Source organism: Oncorhynchus kisutch, linkage group LG6 (assembly GCF_002021735.2).
Source record: "Oncorhynchus kisutch isolate 150728-3 linkage group LG6, Okis_V2, whole genome shotgun sequence".
NCBI lineage: Eukaryota > Metazoa > Chordata > Actinopteri > Salmoniformes > Salmonidae > Oncorhynchus > Oncorhynchus kisutch.
This window is the reverse complement of record NC_034179.2, coordinates 50,410,817-50,429,231: the sequence shown is the minus strand read 5'-3', so window position 1 is coordinate 50,429,231 and position 18,415 is coordinate 50,410,817. Positions and strand designations below refer to the sequence as shown.

General features: G+C 42.3%; 2 protein-coding genes across 13 annotated transcripts in view; one reads left to right on the top strand and one right to left on the bottom strand.

Annotated features, from left to right (window-relative positions):
• The window catches only part of LOC109892952 (transcription factor 7-like 2), a 69,532-nt gene extending 56,760 nt beyond the window's left edge, over positions 1-12,772 (top strand). For 2 of the 12 annotated variants that reach the window (XM_031826894.1, XM_031826891.1), the window contains 5 exons: positions 3,445-3,552; positions 4,303-4,350; positions 7,464-7,512; positions 8,033-8,105; positions 10,907-12,770. In XM_031826894.1, coding sequence (XP_031682754.1) covers positions 3,445-3,552; positions 4,303-4,350; positions 7,464-7,512; positions 8,033-8,105; positions 10,907-11,225 — 597 coding nt within the window. In that variant the 3' untranslated portion in view covers positions 11,226-12,770. Of the gene's footprint in view, positions 1-3,444; positions 3,553-4,302; positions 4,351-7,463; positions 7,513-8,032; positions 8,106-10,883 lie in introns of all 12 variants that reach the window. The other 10 variants (XM_031826895.1, XM_031826893.1, XM_031826897.1 and 7 more) reach the window with 9 other exon arrangements.
• A 57-nt stretch (positions 12,773-12,829) lies between these two features.
• LOC109892951 (S-phase kinase-associated protein 1) lies at positions 12,830-18,415 on the bottom strand. The gene is made up of 6 exons (XM_020485877.2): positions 18,277-18,415; positions 17,297-17,393; positions 15,754-15,827; positions 14,578-14,721; positions 13,704-13,844; positions 12,830-13,485 (listed from the first exon to the last, which is right to left on the bottom strand). Exons 2-6 carry the CDS (start codon positions 17,391-17,393, stop codon positions 13,450-13,452), a joined length of 492 nt encoding a protein of 163 aa, XP_020341466.1. The 5' UTR covers positions 18,277-18,415; the 3' UTR covers positions 12,830-13,449.

Genomic DNA, 18,415 nt, shown 5'->3' with positions numbered 1-18,415 from the left:
CTAGCAAGTTTACTAGATAGCTACAGTAGTTGCCATGGTAACCAAACAGACGTGGTAACCCAAAAGGTCAGTCCAAGCTTGCTATTATGAAAATCTAATTCAACAATACCAATACTGTTTTCAATTCGACTTTTGCTTTCAAAAGCAGCTCAAACAAAACATGTAAAAATTAACTATAGCCATTGAATTCTACCATGCAAACATACCGTGTGTTATAAGGGAATAAAATGCACGCTGTAGAATGCACTTCAGAAAGGAGTATTCAGCAATGCCATGGTATAATTAAGCAATAAGGCCCGAGAAGGTGTGGTATATGGCCAATATGCCAAGGCTAAGGACTGTTCTTAGACTCGACGCAACACGGAGTATACCACAGCCCTTACCCGTGCTATATATCACAAACCCCTGAGTTGACTTATTGCTATTATAAACTGGTTACCAATGTAAGCAGGTAGCCTAGTGGTTAGAGTGTTGGGCCAGTAACCAAAAGGTTGCTGGATTGAATCCCCAAGCTAACATGGTAAAAATCTGTTGTTCTGCCCCTGAGCAAGGCAGTTAACCCACTACTCCCCAGGCACTGAAGACATAGCTGTTGATTAAGGCAGCCCCCTGCACCTCTCTGATTCAGAGGGGTTGGGTTAAATGCGGAAAACACATTTCAGTTGAAGGCATTCAATTGTACAACTGACTAGGTTCAGTGCCTTAAGTATTCACCCCCTTGGCATTTTTCCTATTTTGTTGCATTACAACCTGTAATTTAAATGGATTTGTATTTGTATTTCATGTAATGGACAAAATTGTCCAAATTGGTGAAGTTGTTTCAAAAAATGTGTATGTATTCACCACCTTTGCTATGAAGCCCCTAAATAAGATCTGGTGCAACCACTTACCTTCAGAAGTCACATAATTAGTTAAATAAAGTCCAACTGTGTGCAATCTACGTGTCACGTGATCTATCACATGATCTCAGTATATATACACATGTTCTGAAAGGCCCCAGAGGCTGCAACACCACTAAGCAAGGGGCACCACCAAGCGTGCGGCTCCATGAAGTCTAAACAGGTCAGGGACAAAGTTGTGGTGAAGTACAGATCAGGGTTAGGTTATAAAAAAATATCTGAAACTTTGAACATCCCACGGAGCACCATTAAATCCATTAATAAAAAATGTAAAGAATATGGCACCACAACAAACCTGCCAAGAGAGGGTCGCCCACCAAAACCTATAGACCAGGCAAGGAGGGCAATAATCAGAGGCAACAAAGAGACCAAAGATAACCCTAAAGGAGCTGCAAAGCTCAACAGAGGAGATTGGAGTATCTGCCCATAGGACCACTTTAAGCCGTACACCTCACAGAGCTGGGCTTTACAGAAGAGTATCCAGAAAAAAGCCATTGCTTAAAGAAAAAAATAAGCAAACCCGTTTGGTGTTCGCCAAAAGGCATGTGGGAGACTTCCCAAACATATGGAAGAAGGTACTCTGGTTATAGATGAGACAAAAATGTTGCTTTTTGTCCATCAAGAAAAACGCTACAAACCCAACACCCCCCATCACCCCGAGAACACCATCCCCACAGTGAAGCATGGTGGTCGCAGTATCATTCTGTGGGGATGTTTTTCATCGGCAGGGACTGGGAAACTGGTCCAAATTGAAGGAATGATGGATGGCACTAAATACAGGGAAATTCTTGAGGGAAACCTGTTTTGGTCTTCCAGAGATTTGAGACTGGAACGGAGATTCACCTTCCAGCAGGACAATGACCCTAAGCACACTGCTAAAGCAACACTTGAGTGGTTTAAGGAGAAACATTTAAATGTCTTGGAATGGCCTAGTCAAAGCCCAGACCTCAATCCAATTGAGAATCTGTGGTATGATTTAAAGATTGCTGTACACCAGCAAAACCCATCCAACTTGAAGGAGCTGGAGCAGTTTTGCCTTGACGAATGTGCCTATATGTGCCAAGCTTATAGAGACATACCCCAATAGACTTGCAGCTGTAATTACTGCAAAAAGTGGCTCTACAAATTATTGACTTTGGGCGGGTGAATAAGTAAGTTTTCTGTTTTTTGTCTTATTTTTTGGTTTGTTTCACAATAAAAAATATTTTGCATCTTCAAAGGGTATATCAAAGGCATGTTGTGTATATCAAATTATACAAACCCCCCCAAAGATCTATTTTAATTCCAGGTTGTAAGGCAACCTGGAAAAATGCCAAGGGGGGTGAATACTTTCTCAAACCACTCTATCCCCCTTTCCCTAATTAGAGCAGTAAAAATAAATGTTTTGTCATACCCGTGGTAAACGGTCCGATATACCACGGCTGTCAGCCAATCAGCATTCAGGACTCGACCCACCCAGTTTATAAAGCAATATACGGTGCATTCGGAAAGTATTCAGACCCCTTCACTTTTTCCACATTTTGTTACATTACTGCCTTATTCTAAAATGGATTATATAAATAAAAATCCTCATCAATACCCCATAATGATAAAGCAAAAACTGGTTTTTAGAAATTTTTGCAAATGTTTAAAAAAAATGAAAGATCACATTTTCATAAGTATGCAGACCCTTTGCTATGAGACTCAACATTAAGCTCAGGTGCATCCTGTTTCCATTGATCATCCTTGAGATGTTTCTACAACTTGACTGGATTCCACCTGTGGTAAATTCAATTGATTGAACATGATTTGGAAAGGCACACACCTGTCTGTATAAGGTCCCACAGTTGACAGTGCATGTTAGAGCAAAAACCAAGCCATGAGGTCAAAGGAGTTGTATGTAGAGCTCCGAGACAGGATGGTGTCGAAGCACAGATCTGGGGAAGGGTTCCAAAACATTTCTGCAGTATTGAAGATCCCCAAGAACCCAGTGCACTGTAATAAGATAAACACATTCCCTCAGCCCTCCTAGCCTCAACAGTTGTCATTGTGCATGTCATTGTCTAGGCCACGTGTCACAAACTCAAGGCCAGGCCAAATAAAACGACATTGAACTGACGAAAACCAAAACAAACTGTGTAGAAATGGTAATGGACCTACATTTCTAGTATCTTCACTCTGTCCAGCTTGACAACAGTCATCGAAATGAAATATATACGGTCAGGGAGCATCGAAAATTCCAAAAGCGATGGATAGAGGACTATATTTTGCTAATGATGGCGAGATAATATATTCAATTTTAAGTGCGGCCTTCCGGACCTCAATGAAGACTGAATGCGGCCCGCGGGGAAAATGAGTTTTACACCACTGGTCTAGGCTAATGAACAAAACCTAAATGGTATTTTTGTTTTGTGTGTGTGTGTGTGTGTGTGTGTGTGTGTGTGTGTGTGTGTGTGTGTGTGTGTGTGTGTGCGTGCGTGCGTGCGTGCGTGCGTGCGTGCGTGCGTGCGTGCGTGCGTGCGTGCGTGCGTGCGCGGGTGCATTCTTGTGTGTGTCTTCCCTTCAGTGGCACGCTCTGACCCGGGAGGAACAGGCTAAATACTATGAGCTGGCCAGGAAGGAGCGGCAGCTACACATGCAGCTCTACCCCAGCTGGTCCGCCAGAGACAACTACGTAAGGCCAGCCTTTTCCTGGTTACACACACGCAGCATGATCACCCCACCCTGCCACCTGTCAATCAATGAGGCTAGTGGCTACACATAGAAATATCAACATATTGTATCTAATCATATTTATTTGGCGCATTTCCAGAGTTGGTCACGTATCAGTGCAGACATTGTTAGAGAGACTAGTTTACGACCATATTGTTATGACCAGCGTTATAACCTCTATGACCAGTGTTATAATCTCTTGGCATGCCATTCCTTTAGAGTGGGTTTTGAGAATGAGATAGAGCGTACTGGACATTAGTTGGTCAGACATGGCTGTTCAGCACTGTTCAGTGAGGTGATTTAATTGGCTGTTGAGTGCTTTGCTGTTAGGGACGCATGACGAGCTCCGCTTTTATTACACATAGCATTACACAGTCAGCTGCAAACCTCCCGCTCCCCTCTCATCTCTGTATTACTATAATAGGTTTTTTAACCACTGGTAGTTATATACATGGAGGGCACCTTTGTACTGTTGTAACTGGACCTTAGTATAAGTGCACTGTCTGTGAAATCTGTAATTAGTAGTGGGCTTGTAGACTGAGTTAAGAAGTAGTGTAGCGAATCCCTTGCTTCAAATACTGTGCAGATGAATATGATGTGTATTAGAGAGACATGTCTCTAAGAACGTCTCTGTTATGTGTGTTAGCTTAATGCTGCTTAACTACCCTTCTGTGCTGTGCTCAATTGTGAAGTTGCTGTTGAATTCTTCCAGGAGGCGGGCCTTAGAGAGGGCGCGGGGGAAAAGAATAAAGCTGATTGGGTAGGGCACACATTTTACCCCACTTACCCGCTCTACTAACAGCAGGGTGGCTTTGGCTTGCTCTCCTCCTCAGGCGGTGGGGCGGTGGGGTTCGGACTGTAGAGAGGGAGAGGACAGCTGGGAGCTGGGCTGGAGAGGCTTTCTGGGCTTTGGGGGACCATTATTAGGCTTTACCCTCCCTTAGGACAGGCACAGAGGGGTGGAGGTGGCTTATGTTATGTAAGTTATGCTATGTATCTGGATGTGTTTCGATGGGAGGTGGTTTTCCTGGACTACATAATTGCCAATGTTCGCTCACCCCATATGAAAACAGACCGGATGAGTCACAAAGGGAGAGAGAGCTCACTTTCTTGCTTTCCTGGAGATCTTTTACACAGGCTATTTTCCTTTCCTTGGCTTGATAAAGTTTTGGGGTTTTGTATCATAACACACCATAGGGGCTTGGCTCTCTCATTTCTCTCTGTCTCTTGGCTGTGGATAGTCAGTTAGCTGGTTAGGGTAAAGAGGGTTACGAGCTGGTCGTGGTGGCATTCTCAATGAGGTGAAATGTGCATGAAGCTTTTACTGCTGCATCTGATTTAGTATCAAATCAGATGAATATGATGCAACGTACTGTGGATAATGTTTTTATGTGAAGGTAAATGTCACTATTTAACACTTGAATGTATGTTTCCATGCATGTTTCTTCATATTTCAAAGATGGGAAAAATACAGCCAGAGACAATATTGTCCCAAAACACATTAGAACTAATGGCAACTCTATAATAATAGAATAAAATAGTAACACTTTATAGCAGTGGTATTCCAAGTCGAGGTCGCGACCCCTTGATAAGAAATGGAAATGCAATGAATTAAAATGACCCATTTTAAGGTTGTGCCATTACATTTGGGGTGAGGTGGGGTCGTGAGAATGCCTTGGGGAAAAAATGGGGTCCCCAGAAATTCTGGCTGAAAAAATGGGGTCCCCAGAAATTCTGGCTGAAAAAATGGGCTCGCCGCTGAAAAAGTTTGAATACCAATGCTTTATTGTGACCGTATAGATAACACTTTATTTGGATAGTCCCAAGCAGATGGTTGGTAGATGTTTAATAGATACTACCAACAACAATGATAATAATAATAATCATCCATTTATTTTATATAGAGCTTTTAATTACAAGTCAAATCTTAAAGTCGCTTTACAAACAACATTTTTTTTTTAAATAACAAAACAAATATAGGGATTTGGCAGTTCTTGGGCGAAGGTCTTCCACAACTTTAGATGAAAGGCAGTTCAGAAATGTAGTATATTGAGAAGAGGGAGCATAGATGGTATAGCCAGGCAGGGAGATAGAGACATCAGACAGACAGGCCACAGAGCTCTTCATCAGCCCCCTCATCATACTCAACAGTCACAGCTCTTCCTCCTCCGTAGGTACACTCTTAGAAAAAAGGGTTTCAAAAGTGTTCTTCGGCTGTCCCCATAGCAAAACCCTTTTTGATTCCAGATCTGTGAAAAGGGTTTTACATGGAACCCAAAACGCTACAATTTGGAACCAAAGGGGTTCTACCTGGAACCAACAAGGGTTCCTTCAACGGGTTCTCCTATGGGGACAGCGGAAGAACCGATTTGGGTTCTAGATAGCACCTTTTTTTCTAAGAGTGTATGATGGATCGTCAACTACTGAAATGTACCACGCACCTGGGTGATGCTTCGGCACTGTAAAACGCCATTAAGACCACGCCACCTCAGCAGTGGTTCAGAAAAGCCCTCAACAAAACGAGCCTTTAGGAACTGGGGGAGGGGGTCAAAAATCATTTTAGCTAGCTTGCCAAGCCAAATATAAACTGGCTTGCCATAATCAGTCCTGCAATTTCGTGGGTCAGCACCAGATATTTCAGTTGATCCATTTTTTATTTCACCTTTATTTAACTAGGCAGGTCAGTTAAAAGAACAAATTCTTATATTCAATGACGGCCTAGGAACAATGGGTTAACTGCCTTGTTCAGGGGCAGAACGACAGATTTTCACCTTGTCAGCTCGGGGATTCAATCTTGCAACCTTTCGGTTACTAGTCCAACGCTCTAACCACTAGGCTACCTGCCGCCCCATTTATCAACAAGTTATCAAAAACAAAAAAAAGTTTGATTCAAATATGCAATTAAAAACACTTAAAAACAATAAATATGTACAAGATTTACAGAGCTCTCTGCCTAGGCTACCTCACGGCGCCATGGCAACCACGGAACGCAGCAAATTAATAATTAATTTAATAAATAATAATATTATTATTATGTATATTATATTATTATTAATTAATTAACATAAGATGTTCAATAACTGTCATCAAAATGTCAACTAACTATCCACTAACAACAACCCTCAACTTAGAAAACAGTTGCTTATCAACAGATAGTTTGTTAGCAGACGAATTTATCCAAAGTGACTTAATCATGTATACATTTGACATATGGGTGGTCAAGGGAATCGAACCTACTACCCTGACGTTCCAAGCGTCACACTCTACCAACTGAGATACAAAGGACCACTAGCTCTGCTACAGTCTAACCCCTTCCCAGACACAAGCCAGAAAACCCGGGTAGTCATGTGATCTGTTAGCAAAACAGGAAGTCAAGGTCCACCTACGCAGTCGTGGGGTTTTCTTCCGCAAGCCGTAACCACACACACACAATGCTTTAGGGAGCAGTGAGGGTAGATGCGTCTAGGCATCCAAGAGCTGTTCCCACATCCTCTCCCCAATATGAGACTTTAGACTTTATGACTCTCTTCATGTGAACAACCCCAACCATACTATTAAGGCCCCACTGTATAGCCCATGGAGTTTACAGCAATATTACTCTAGATCATTCGAGTTCTTTCCCTTCTCTTCTCTTCTGCTGTCATCGTAACTTGTGGCCTAAGTGATCATAAAGTGCCCTCAGACCCCCCTTCCACGACTTGTGAATTGGGCCGTCTCTGGTACAGTTGACTTAAGTCTCATGAACATGGTGAATATCACGACGTGGTTCTCCCATGGTCTTCATCGAGATGTCACTGACAGATACTGTCCCGGTGGTGTATAGGACCCCGTCCCCCCTACTGACTCTGTGCGTTTGGTCGTGTGTTCCAACAGGGCAAGAAGAAGAGAAGAAAAAGAGAGAAGCAGCAGGACTCCACCACAGGTAATGTTCAATTAACAACCTTCAACATCCTCTCAGGCCAAACCACCACGCTTCAATACAAAATACCAAAACTTCAAGCCCTATTCTAGCGTTTGAAACAACTTCACTGGTCGACTATCCTCTTCTCGGACTGGGTCTCTGCTACTCTAACTAGCCGAGTTTGAACGCATGGCAGACTTCCCACTTGAAGTGTTCCTCTCTTCCCTAGTGTCCTCAATGCCTGTTGTGAATGGAGCTCCTGCTCCCTTTACTCTGTTCTGGCTGCAGTTATGGGTTGTTGTTGTTGACTCCTGCTCAGTAATTGGGGACTAACAGTCTGGTTTGATGGCTCTCTGATTTACCATCTCTGTCAATGCGTCAACGTCTGCCCTGACCTCTTTATCTGATCTGCTCTGCTCTCTCTCTCTCTCTCTCTCTCTCTCTCTCTCTCTCTCTCTCTCTCTCTCTCTCTCGCTCTCTCTCTTCATCTCTTCCTCTCTTTCCTTACTTCTTTCCTATGCGCATGTTGCCTTGTGCTCAGACCCTGGCTCTCCTAAGAAATGCAGAGCTCGCTTCGGCCTCAACCAACAAACGGACTGGTGTGGTCCCTGCAGGTGTGTATCTCTCGCCCTCTCGCTCTGCTACCCCTCTCTCCCTCTGTGAGCGTGCCTCAGCCCACTGCTGTGCTCTGCTCTGCTCTGCATGCACTCATCTCACTAACCCTGTGACCCACGTCGCCCCCTACAGGTAGAGAACCCCAGCATACTGGGGTGTCAGGAGGCTGTATTATTGGAAACTAAAGCTGCTTTGCTGGCTGGTGATGGGGTGGGTGTCTCCTCAGGGATTTGTGGGGGATGATGGGTGATGATCAAAGGAAAGTGGGAGAGAGGTCCTGTAGGTCTGAGGGGAGGAAAGGGATTCACACATAGAGTTGAAGTCGGAAGTTTACATACACTTTGGTTAGAGTCGTTAAAACTTGTTTTTCAACCACTCCACAAATTTCTTGTTAACAAACTATGGTTTGGCAAGTTGGTTAGGATATCTACTTTGCGCATGACACAAGTAATTTCTCCAACAATTGTTTACAGGCAGATTATTTCACTTATAATTCACTGTATCACAATTCCAGTGGGTCAGGAGTTTACAGACACTAAGTTGACTGTGCCTTCAAACAGCTTGGAAAAGTCCAGAAAATGATGTCATGGCTTTAGAAGCTTCTGATAGGCTAATTGGCATCATTTGAGTCAATTGTGGATGTATTTCAAGGCCAACCTTCAAACTCAGTGCCTCTGCTTGACATCATGGGAAATTCAAAAGAAATCAGCCAAAACCTCAGAAAATAATTGTAGACCTCCACAAGTCTGGTTCATCCTTGGGACTAATTTCCAAACGCCCGAAGGTACCACGTTCATCTGTACAAACAATAGTACGCAAGTATAAACACCATGGGACCATGCAGCCGCCATACCGCTCAGGAAGGAGACGCATTCTGTCTCCTAGAGATGAACGTACTTGGGTGCAAATCAATTCCAGAACAACCGCAAAGGACCTTGTGAAGATGCTGGAGGAAACAGGTACAAAAGTATCTATATCCACAGTTAAACAAGTCCTATATCGACATAACCTGAAAGGCCGCTCAGCAACGAAGAAGCCACTGCTCCAAAACCACCTTAAAAAAGCCAGACTACAGTTTGCAACTGCACATGGGGACAAAGATCGTACTTTTTGGAGAAATGTCCTCTGGTCTGATGAAACAAAAATAGAACTGTTTGGCCATAATGACCATCGTTATGTTTGGAGGAAAAAGGGGGAGGCTTGCAAGCCGAAGAACACCATCCCAACCGTGAAGCATGGTGGTGGCAGCATCATGTTGTGGGGGTGCTTTGCTGCAGGACGGACTGATGCACTTCACAAAATAGATGGCATAATGAGGATGGAAAATTATGTGGATATATTGAAGCAGCATCTCAAGACATCAGTCAGGAAGTTAAAGCTTGGTCGCAAATGGGTCTTCCAAATGGACAATGACCCCAAGCATACTTCCAAAGTTGTGTCAAAATGGCTTAATGACAACAAAGTCAAGGTATTGGAGTGGCCATCACAAAGCCCTGACCTCAAACCTATAGAGAATTTGTGGGCAGAACTGAAACAGCGCGTGCGAGCAAGGAGGCCTACAAACCTGACTCAGTTACACCAGCTCTGTCAGGAGGATTGGGCCAAAATTCACCCAACTTATTGTGGGAAGCTTGTGGAAGGCTACCCAAAACGTTTGACACAAGTTAAACAATTTAAAGGCAATGCTACCAAATACTAATTAAATGTATGTAAACTTCTGACCCACTGGGAATGTGATTAAAGAAATAAAAGCTGAAATAAGTCATTCTCTCTACTATTATTCTGACATTTCACATTCTTAAAATAAAGCGGTGATCCTAACTGACCTAAGACAGGGCATTTTTACTAGGATTAAATGTCAGGAATTGTGAAAAAAACTGAGTTTAAATGTATTTGGCTAAGGTGTATGTAAACTTCCGACTTCAACTGTAGCTGTTCTCTGCTTAAAACAGATATTTCTTGATTATGCCATTGGTAGAAATGACAAAGCAGGCATTTTTTAAAATGTATTTACGAAAGATGGAGGATCAGTCATGCTCATCATCAGTGCCTTTTTTTTTACCAACTCAATCTCTTCTCCTTTATTCCTTTACACATCTGCACACTCAAAGTCACATCAGTGTAGAGGTATCTGCCCTGCCTTCCCCACCATGCCGTCACATCATGGAAATCTCCTGACCACTGTGCGTGTTGTATGTGTGTTGTGCTGCAAGAGAACAAAGGGAGGTGAATGTGGTTAGAGCGAATCTTGATCACCGCAGATGAACGCACACACAGACACACACAATCTCGCACATGCACCGCCGCTCTGCACTTTGATGCCATTTCTCATGCTCATCTGCCTTCAACTTTCTCCATTCATGCGGTCAGGCAGTGCAGCTTTTGATAGTGAACTCTGACATTTAGAATCCCTCTCTCTTCCTCCCCATCTCTAAATATTTCCTCGCACCTTCTCTTGCGCAGGCACTAAGTGACTCATGTTGGGTTCTGGTAATAATCATGGGATAAGGCGTGACGCTTTGGTTTTAACGAAGAGGCAAACAACCGTTGTTCACTTTCAATTTAGCTTAGAAAACAACATTTCTAATGATCACGAGAACAACCACAAAAATCATTCATGATTTGAAGGAAATGGTGGTGGATGATCCATGAAAACATATTTGATAGTATTCAATGGATTTGCACTTTTGGGGTCTTCAAACTCAATTCAATCATGTTGAAAACAGTAAAAAAAAAGTTCATTTTGGTGACGCTTTGCATCCACGCTTTATTCACAGATAACTCTCTTGACTGTTCCTAGGAGGAAAAAGAAGTGCATTCGATACCTTCAAGGAGGATGGTGCGCCAGCCCCACTTCTTCCGATGGAAGCGCTATAGACTCGCCCCCCTCCCCCGTCGACGGCGTCCCCCCTCAGCACCCCTCCCTGCCCAGCTCGCCCTCGCCTGCTTCCCCCTCACACATCCCTCTGCACCCCAAGCCCAGCAAACAACACACACCCCGTATCCTCTCAAAACCCAAGACCACAGAACTCTCTCTCAAAGCTTTAATAGAATCATCCCAACAGCACGACAATCTCCATCATCATCATCATGACTGTACCCTGCCCAAGTCTCACTAGCCAGCCTCACCTGTCCTGTCCCCTCTCACACTTCCTCGCACCATCCCAACACCCCGCCAGATAGACAGACAAAGCCCAAAGTCATCCGGACCAAACAAGGAGTGGGGAGCAAAACGCTGGAGAAAAGACCTTCACCACAAACATCCAAAAACAATGACAGAGCGTTGTGTCTGGGAGAGGATGCCATTCACATCAATATGACTAACTGACTTCTGACTGATTTACTCAGTGCTCATGTCATTTTAATATTGCCGGGATGATAACTGCTTCTCTTCCTCACTGCCTAAAATCGAATTGATTCCATTTCCAAAGATTTGTACAGAGGAGTACGGTACTCCTCCTTTTCATAAGACTTTCAGACGTGTCAAAGGAACCTTTTCCAGAATAGATAGTATTTATATTGATTAATGATGTCGTATAAGGTTGAAGCTTCAAGGTAGTGACAGTGTTTTTCACTGTGTCGACATGTTCTTGTCTCCCCTCGGAGAGACTAATCTCTATGTTATGTTCATTTGTTTTAGGCACTTCCTGCTTGTCAGTCAAATTCTTGCTAGATACATTATTTTGATGTAGGTCCCTCACAGAGAATTAAAACATAATTGGTGTTTGTTCATAAGGATGCAGTTTGGGAGATTAATTTGTTTCCTGGTGTCAAAAAGCCTCCATTATATAATAAAAATGAAATTTGGCAGTCCTAAACTGCCTCTGTATGACTGAACATTCTATAATCTGGGGTTTCTAAAACTATGGGTCAGGCCCCAAAGTGAGACTCTGGGATGTTAGAGGTGTTAGAGGAAACTCTGGGATGTTGGTCGCAATTTATGAGAATACATCTACATTCATACACTATTTCTTCTTAATTTGGTTCAATGGAGGACGATTTGAGTCACAAGAGGACTGTTAATTTCTCATTTGGGTCTCAAGCTGAAAAAGATTAAAGAACCCTGCTGTAAACTAAAGACCAAATGAGTACTATATTTCATTGTGTTGTAAAGCTGTTGAATTCCCTACATAAAATGTATGTTTTGTTATGTAAAAGAATTAACTTTTTCTCCCAAAGTTGTTTCTTCAGTCTCTAATTTCAGTTTTCCACTAAAAGCAATATATAATTTATTTTACACCCATCTTCTCAAGAGAAAAACACATTTTGTGCAGAAGTTTTGCATTAGCTTTTCCTTTCATTGAAGTTATCAGAGCTGTGTCAATCCTTTTCAGTGTGTTCATGTTCCACCTAAGTGTACCAAAAATATATGTGAAAAACAATGGCTTTAATTTACTGCTTGCAAGTGTCAAACCCTGCTTACTTTGGAGATACTATAGGCGGTCTACAGCAAGGCTTTTCTGTTTGTTCAATCAATGTCTAGTCCATCAGAGGGTGCTCTAATTTTAACACATCTTAGATTTGGGGACTGCTCGTATCAGAACGACCACACATAAAAGTGTACTGATGTCTGTCTTTTCAATTTATTTTTTTTACACATTGAAAGACTTCTGCCTTTGATGTGCTCATTTTTGTTCGATGTATTAAAGTATTTTGAAAATCTGGATCAGTTTCCTCACTATTTCCCCATTAGACGTACAATCACAAACAGCAGACAGAGACATTATTTTAAGTCATTTATTAACTCCTGGAATTCAATGGTTGTTAACCCTAAATGTCATCTTCAAAGCAGAACTGAGAAAATATTCCAATAGTACTAAGTTTGGTAAATACCATAAGTTGAGTGACAAACAGATCGCACACATTTACTTCTTCGACAAGCACTTCCAATCCACAGGACATTTTGCACATGTTTACCCCCACTTCAAATCTCCTACGACAGCTTGTCTCCTTATCATGACTTTAAGAAGACAGCACAGAAGAGGCTGCATTTACAAAATTCTGCACTGCACTATCATTTCAGTCAAAAAAAAGCTATTTATTCAGTTGACTCAAAAAAAAGATATTCGGTAAAAAAAAAAAAAGACAACTATAGCAATTCAAAAAAGGAGTTCAATTGTAAAGACCAGACTATGCATCTCATGTGAATATGTGAAGTAACATTTGTAAAAACATGAAATAGCTTAAATTATTTTGCACAAGCAATAGAAATGGTCATGCTATGGAGTACATAGGGGGGGAGCTCTAATCGACTATGATGTAATATTAACACGTATGAATAGCGCAGTGCAACCAGTTAATGGAACAATCCTTTCAGTGTGTTAGTGTTGCCATGATCCTCCTTTATTTCTCTTCACACCACTGGTTCTCCTTGCGTACCTGGGGGGGAAGCAGCACACACTGTCACATGGCTCACATATATATTATCACAAGGCAGCTCCGCATTCAGGACTGCGGTTCTGCCCTAAATAACACCGTATTCATTTTATATACTACTTTTGACCAGGGCCTATAGGGCTCGTCAAAAAAAAGTTATGCACTGTGACTGTATAGGGTGCCGTGTGGGACATCCTGAAAAGCACAGAAGGCCGTATTACCTGGGCTTCCTCCTCCTCTGTGAAGTCATTTTTGATATTGAACGTCTTCCTGATCTCCTCTGGGGTCTTGCCTTTTATCATGTTGGCCACCGTCTTGCAGGTAACATCTAGCAGTCCTTTGATGTCTAAATAGTTTGCAGCCTAAACATAAAATAATAATAATAATAATAATAATAATAGGATGAAAAGAAAACAACTGCAAATACTGCCTTTCAAGTGAACTACTGCAGCCCTGGGCTTACGCCGAGTAAACAGGTCTCGGGAGCTGGGTAAAACCTACTACTCAAATGACAGACTTGTGTTACACTTCCTAGAAGCCCTGAGCACTACAAGAACATATTGCGCAAATCACTACACAAGAGCCATGCAAGGCTGCTTGTTTAACTTCATATGCACATAGCTGATACTTCCTGAGCCGCTTACACACAGGAAGAGAAAACGCAGCAGTCTCCATGCGTTTCGAGGGAGGGACGGCACATGCACAGGGAATTTCTCTGACACTCAAATATTTGCCACCTGTGCCTCCCCTCGGTGACCAATCAAATTACAGGGGGATGGATCCCTTTTTCTGGGGTGTTTCATTGGATAATCCAGTGGTTTCATAGTGGAGGCGCTTTGTACCACCAGAGTTTAAGATTTTGGATAAAGTGTCGGAACCTTTATTGACTGTGTGTGTAAGGCTCTTTAGTAATGACCTACTACTACCTCCAGTTATAACTTTATTAAGCACCTAGTAGCTTAACTGGTGTGGTATGTTCAGCTAAGCAATTGCCTAAATTCAAGACCTGAGACACTTCCACTTTGTATGTGTACAGGGGTCAAACTGTTTCTGTGAGTGAGTGGCAGGGGGGGGGGGGGGGGGATAAGTACACACCAGAATGAGTTCGAAGAGGGTCCCTTGGTCCACTTTGAGGAATTCCTGGTCCCAGACGGGAATGTCATCCGTCCTCTTCTCCTTGTTCTCGTCATCCTCGGGGGGAGGGGGGTCGTCTTTATGGTGGGTGCACCACTGGATCACCTGGAGGGAGGAAACAGAAGTGAGAAAGGAAACATGAAAAGGAACAACTATTCCTGGCACACTGTCCGTGAATCAACAATCAGACACGCCGGGGCATCCATCTCCCCCGGAGTTCAGTTTCAGAGGGCTAACTTGAGGACGGAGGTCAGAGCACACATGACGTTCTGTTTAGAGCTGTATACTTCTGGCAGACACACATGCTATTCTACAGATTTAAGAAACAACAACAAAAAACCCGACATGAATTAACTCAGGCAGACAATGTATAATTGTCTGACCATGCAAACATTTCCCCAAACAAAAAGTAATTCATTAGCCAGAAGGATACAGTTGCTGAACAAAGCAGCAGAAACAACATCAGCTTGTCCCTCAGTTGGAGACATGCACAAGACAGCATGGAACAATTCAACTGGGAGATGGAATAACAAAAAATAATCTTTAATCCGACGTCCCTTCACACAGTATAAATCCAATGAACACAGTCTACACCTTTAGCAGACAATCACACCATTTGATTTCTAGAGATTCGGACAGGCACAGATGACCAGTTGCATTTGTTCCTTCACATTGTAGACTGTGCCCCTAAGGCCAACTGTCCCAACCATCTGTCCTCGAGCAAGGCTGCTCCTGTAAGTCGCTCTGGATAAGAGCGTCTGCTAAGTAATGTAATGATCGAGCATGGACCCTCAGTGCCTCCCACATACGTACAGATCCCTGTTACAGGTTTGGGAAAGTAATTCTGCCTACACGTTTGGCTTACATTGGTTTAAATTGTGCACAAATGTTTCACTTCCTGGAAAATCATCTAGTAGAAAAGGCTAAGAAGGGTTTGGGTTCAATTGAATAGTGCCGCTATGGATAGAAGTGTGCAACTAAACTGATAAAAGTGGAAATAGAGATAAGATAGCCCCAGCTCTGGTTGGGAGGAGGCACTTTACCTAAGGTTATCAATGTCCAACTCACAACAGTTTGCCTGTCCCTCAGTCCATAGCACCAGATATGGGATAACTGTCAGACAGTGAGTCCACTTGCCTTCTTGAGGATGGCTGCATTCACATTCGGGAGGGGGACTGGATCATCATCTCCTTCATCATCCATACCCAAATCTGTCAAAGACAACCATTAGACAAGCACACAGATACTGCCAGACAGTTTTGATAGCTGTACTTTAAATCAAATTGTATTTGTCACATGCGCCGAATACAACAGGTACAACACCTTCCCACAAAATGCTTACTTACAAGCCCTAAACCAACAATACAGTTCAAGAAATAGATTTCAGAAAATATTTACTAAATAAATCTTCAAATAACAAGATTTTCACATTAATATAGGGTGTCTAATCCAAAATGCATCTTTTGACCAATGGGTAAAATAATATGTTAATTGTGTAGATGATCCTCTATGAAAACCAATGGTCCAAGTCTATATCCAATCAGATAAAATGTTATTGGTCACATGTGCCGAATACAACAGGCATAAACTTTACAGTGAAATGCTTACTTATGAGCCCATTCCCAACAATACAATTAAAAAAACAAATATTTGCACCAAAAAAAAGGAAACAGTAACACAAAATAATGAGGCTATATACACAAGGAGTACCAGTACCAAGTCTATGTGCATGGGTACAAGGTATTCGAGGTAATACAGTATGTACACGTGGGTAGGCAATCAGGATATATAAGAAACTGAGTAGCAGCAGTGTGAAGTGTGAAAGTGGTTCTGTGTGAGAGAGTGTGTGGCGTCAATATGCTTGTGTATGTTGTGTGTGTGAGCGTATGTAGTGTGTGTGTGTGTGTGTGTGTGTGTTGGAGTGTCAGTGTAGTATGTGTGAGTAGAGTCTAGTGAGTGTGCATAGAGCCAGTGCAAAACAATTCAGATACATAAATAATAAAGGAGGTCGATGTAAACTGTCCAGGTGGCCATTTGATTAACTGTTCAGCAGTCTTAAGGCTTGAGGGTAGAAGCTGTTCAGGTGCCTTTTGGTCCCAGACGGTACCACTTGCCGTGCGGTAGCAGAGAAAAGAGACTATGACTTGGGTGGCTTGAGTCTTGGTGCAGCTATGTAACTTTGAGGATCTGAGGACCCCCGCCAAATCTTTTCAGCCTCCATTCAAAACTTACTGGTTACAAGTTATCCTTGTTGGATGGTCAAAATTAGCATGACTAAATCAATGGAGGCCAGAGAAGAAGAAAAAAAGTGTCCAAAAATATGAAAAACAGCATTGCCAGCTAGGCTGGATGCTGTGCGAGAATTAAGGCTACCTGACAGGGTCACCGTTGAACTCTTCATCTTTCTTCTCAAATCCAGAGGACATAAAACAATATAGAGGTAAAATATATATCGATTTGAGACATGACGTAGTATTTTCATATTTTTGTATACACTGTTAAAACTCCAATAACCTTTGATGGGATTAAGGTAGTTGCATGGGGTTTGGACCATTGGTTTTCTCAGAGGAGTAACAACATAATTAACATGTTTTACCCACTGGTCAAAATATGCGTTTTGATTTGAACACCCTACTCATGTTACAACCACATGATCACAACAGAGTACATAGCTACATACCTTCCAGCATTGTCTTTATTGTAACAGACTGCTTTGCTATTTCCACATCCACCTCAAAGATCTCTCCATCTGAGCTTTGCAGTTTAATTGTGGGCATCTGTAAAACAGTAAAACGTTTGTCAGTTTCAGGCTTCGCGTTAGCTAGCAGGGTAATGAACTACATTTTATAAACTCCGTTTTATATAGGGTGACAGGCGAGCCCTGTATTCGGCTTACTGACAAGGGAACAGTTACGCTACCTTAGCTACGTTGGCTAACGTTAACAAACTGAGTCATTGAAAATAAGAATTTGTTCTTAATTGACTTGCCTAGTAAAATAAAGGTAAAATTAAATAGTTAGTAATTAGCTACGTTAGCTAACGTTAAGGTGGCTAGTTAGCTATTTCCAATCCTAGTTAGATAACGTTACTGTAGTCAGACAAGTAACGCCAGTTAATAGGTACCCAAACACTTGCCAGCCAAGTTCATGTTTCGGTAGACAGGCAAGTTAACTAAGTAGTTCTACCTAGCTACGTTACCAGTTCACGCAACTGACTGTATAACGTTAGCTGTAGAGTTAGCTGGATAACGTTAGCTAGCTTCACACGCTAACTCAACATAGCAATCTAGCTTCGATTCCAGTCTGTTTCATGAACTAGGTACAGTAGTTAGCATTAACTTGCTTGGTTACTAACTACACATGTAGCCTGGGCAACTGTAAACAACCAGCATATCTGAAACAGGCATAGGCTGAAATTAGATTCAATACTAGCGCTACACTGTAAGTGGCAATAATTTCAGGTAACAGTAAGCTAACTAGTTAGCTACGTTAACCTTAGCCTGCTGTGCTAGCTGACAACGACTAGCTAACGACGTCGTCAGCAAGGCCTCGTCTTAGCAACCATATTCAAGTCATTTATATTTTCATTTAGATATAGGAATACTACATTTAAAACACAAATTATTTCACCAAGACATGCAACTAAATGGTGGTTACTTACTGTGATTTTAAAGCAAATCTAGAGATAAAATGTTAAACGTCAACAGGGCCAGACCGAAGCACAGGCAATCACTGGAACTGTGCTAGCTGCGCTTTGTCAAATGGAGCAGGTCGTCTTGTGATATGCCTGTGAGTGATTT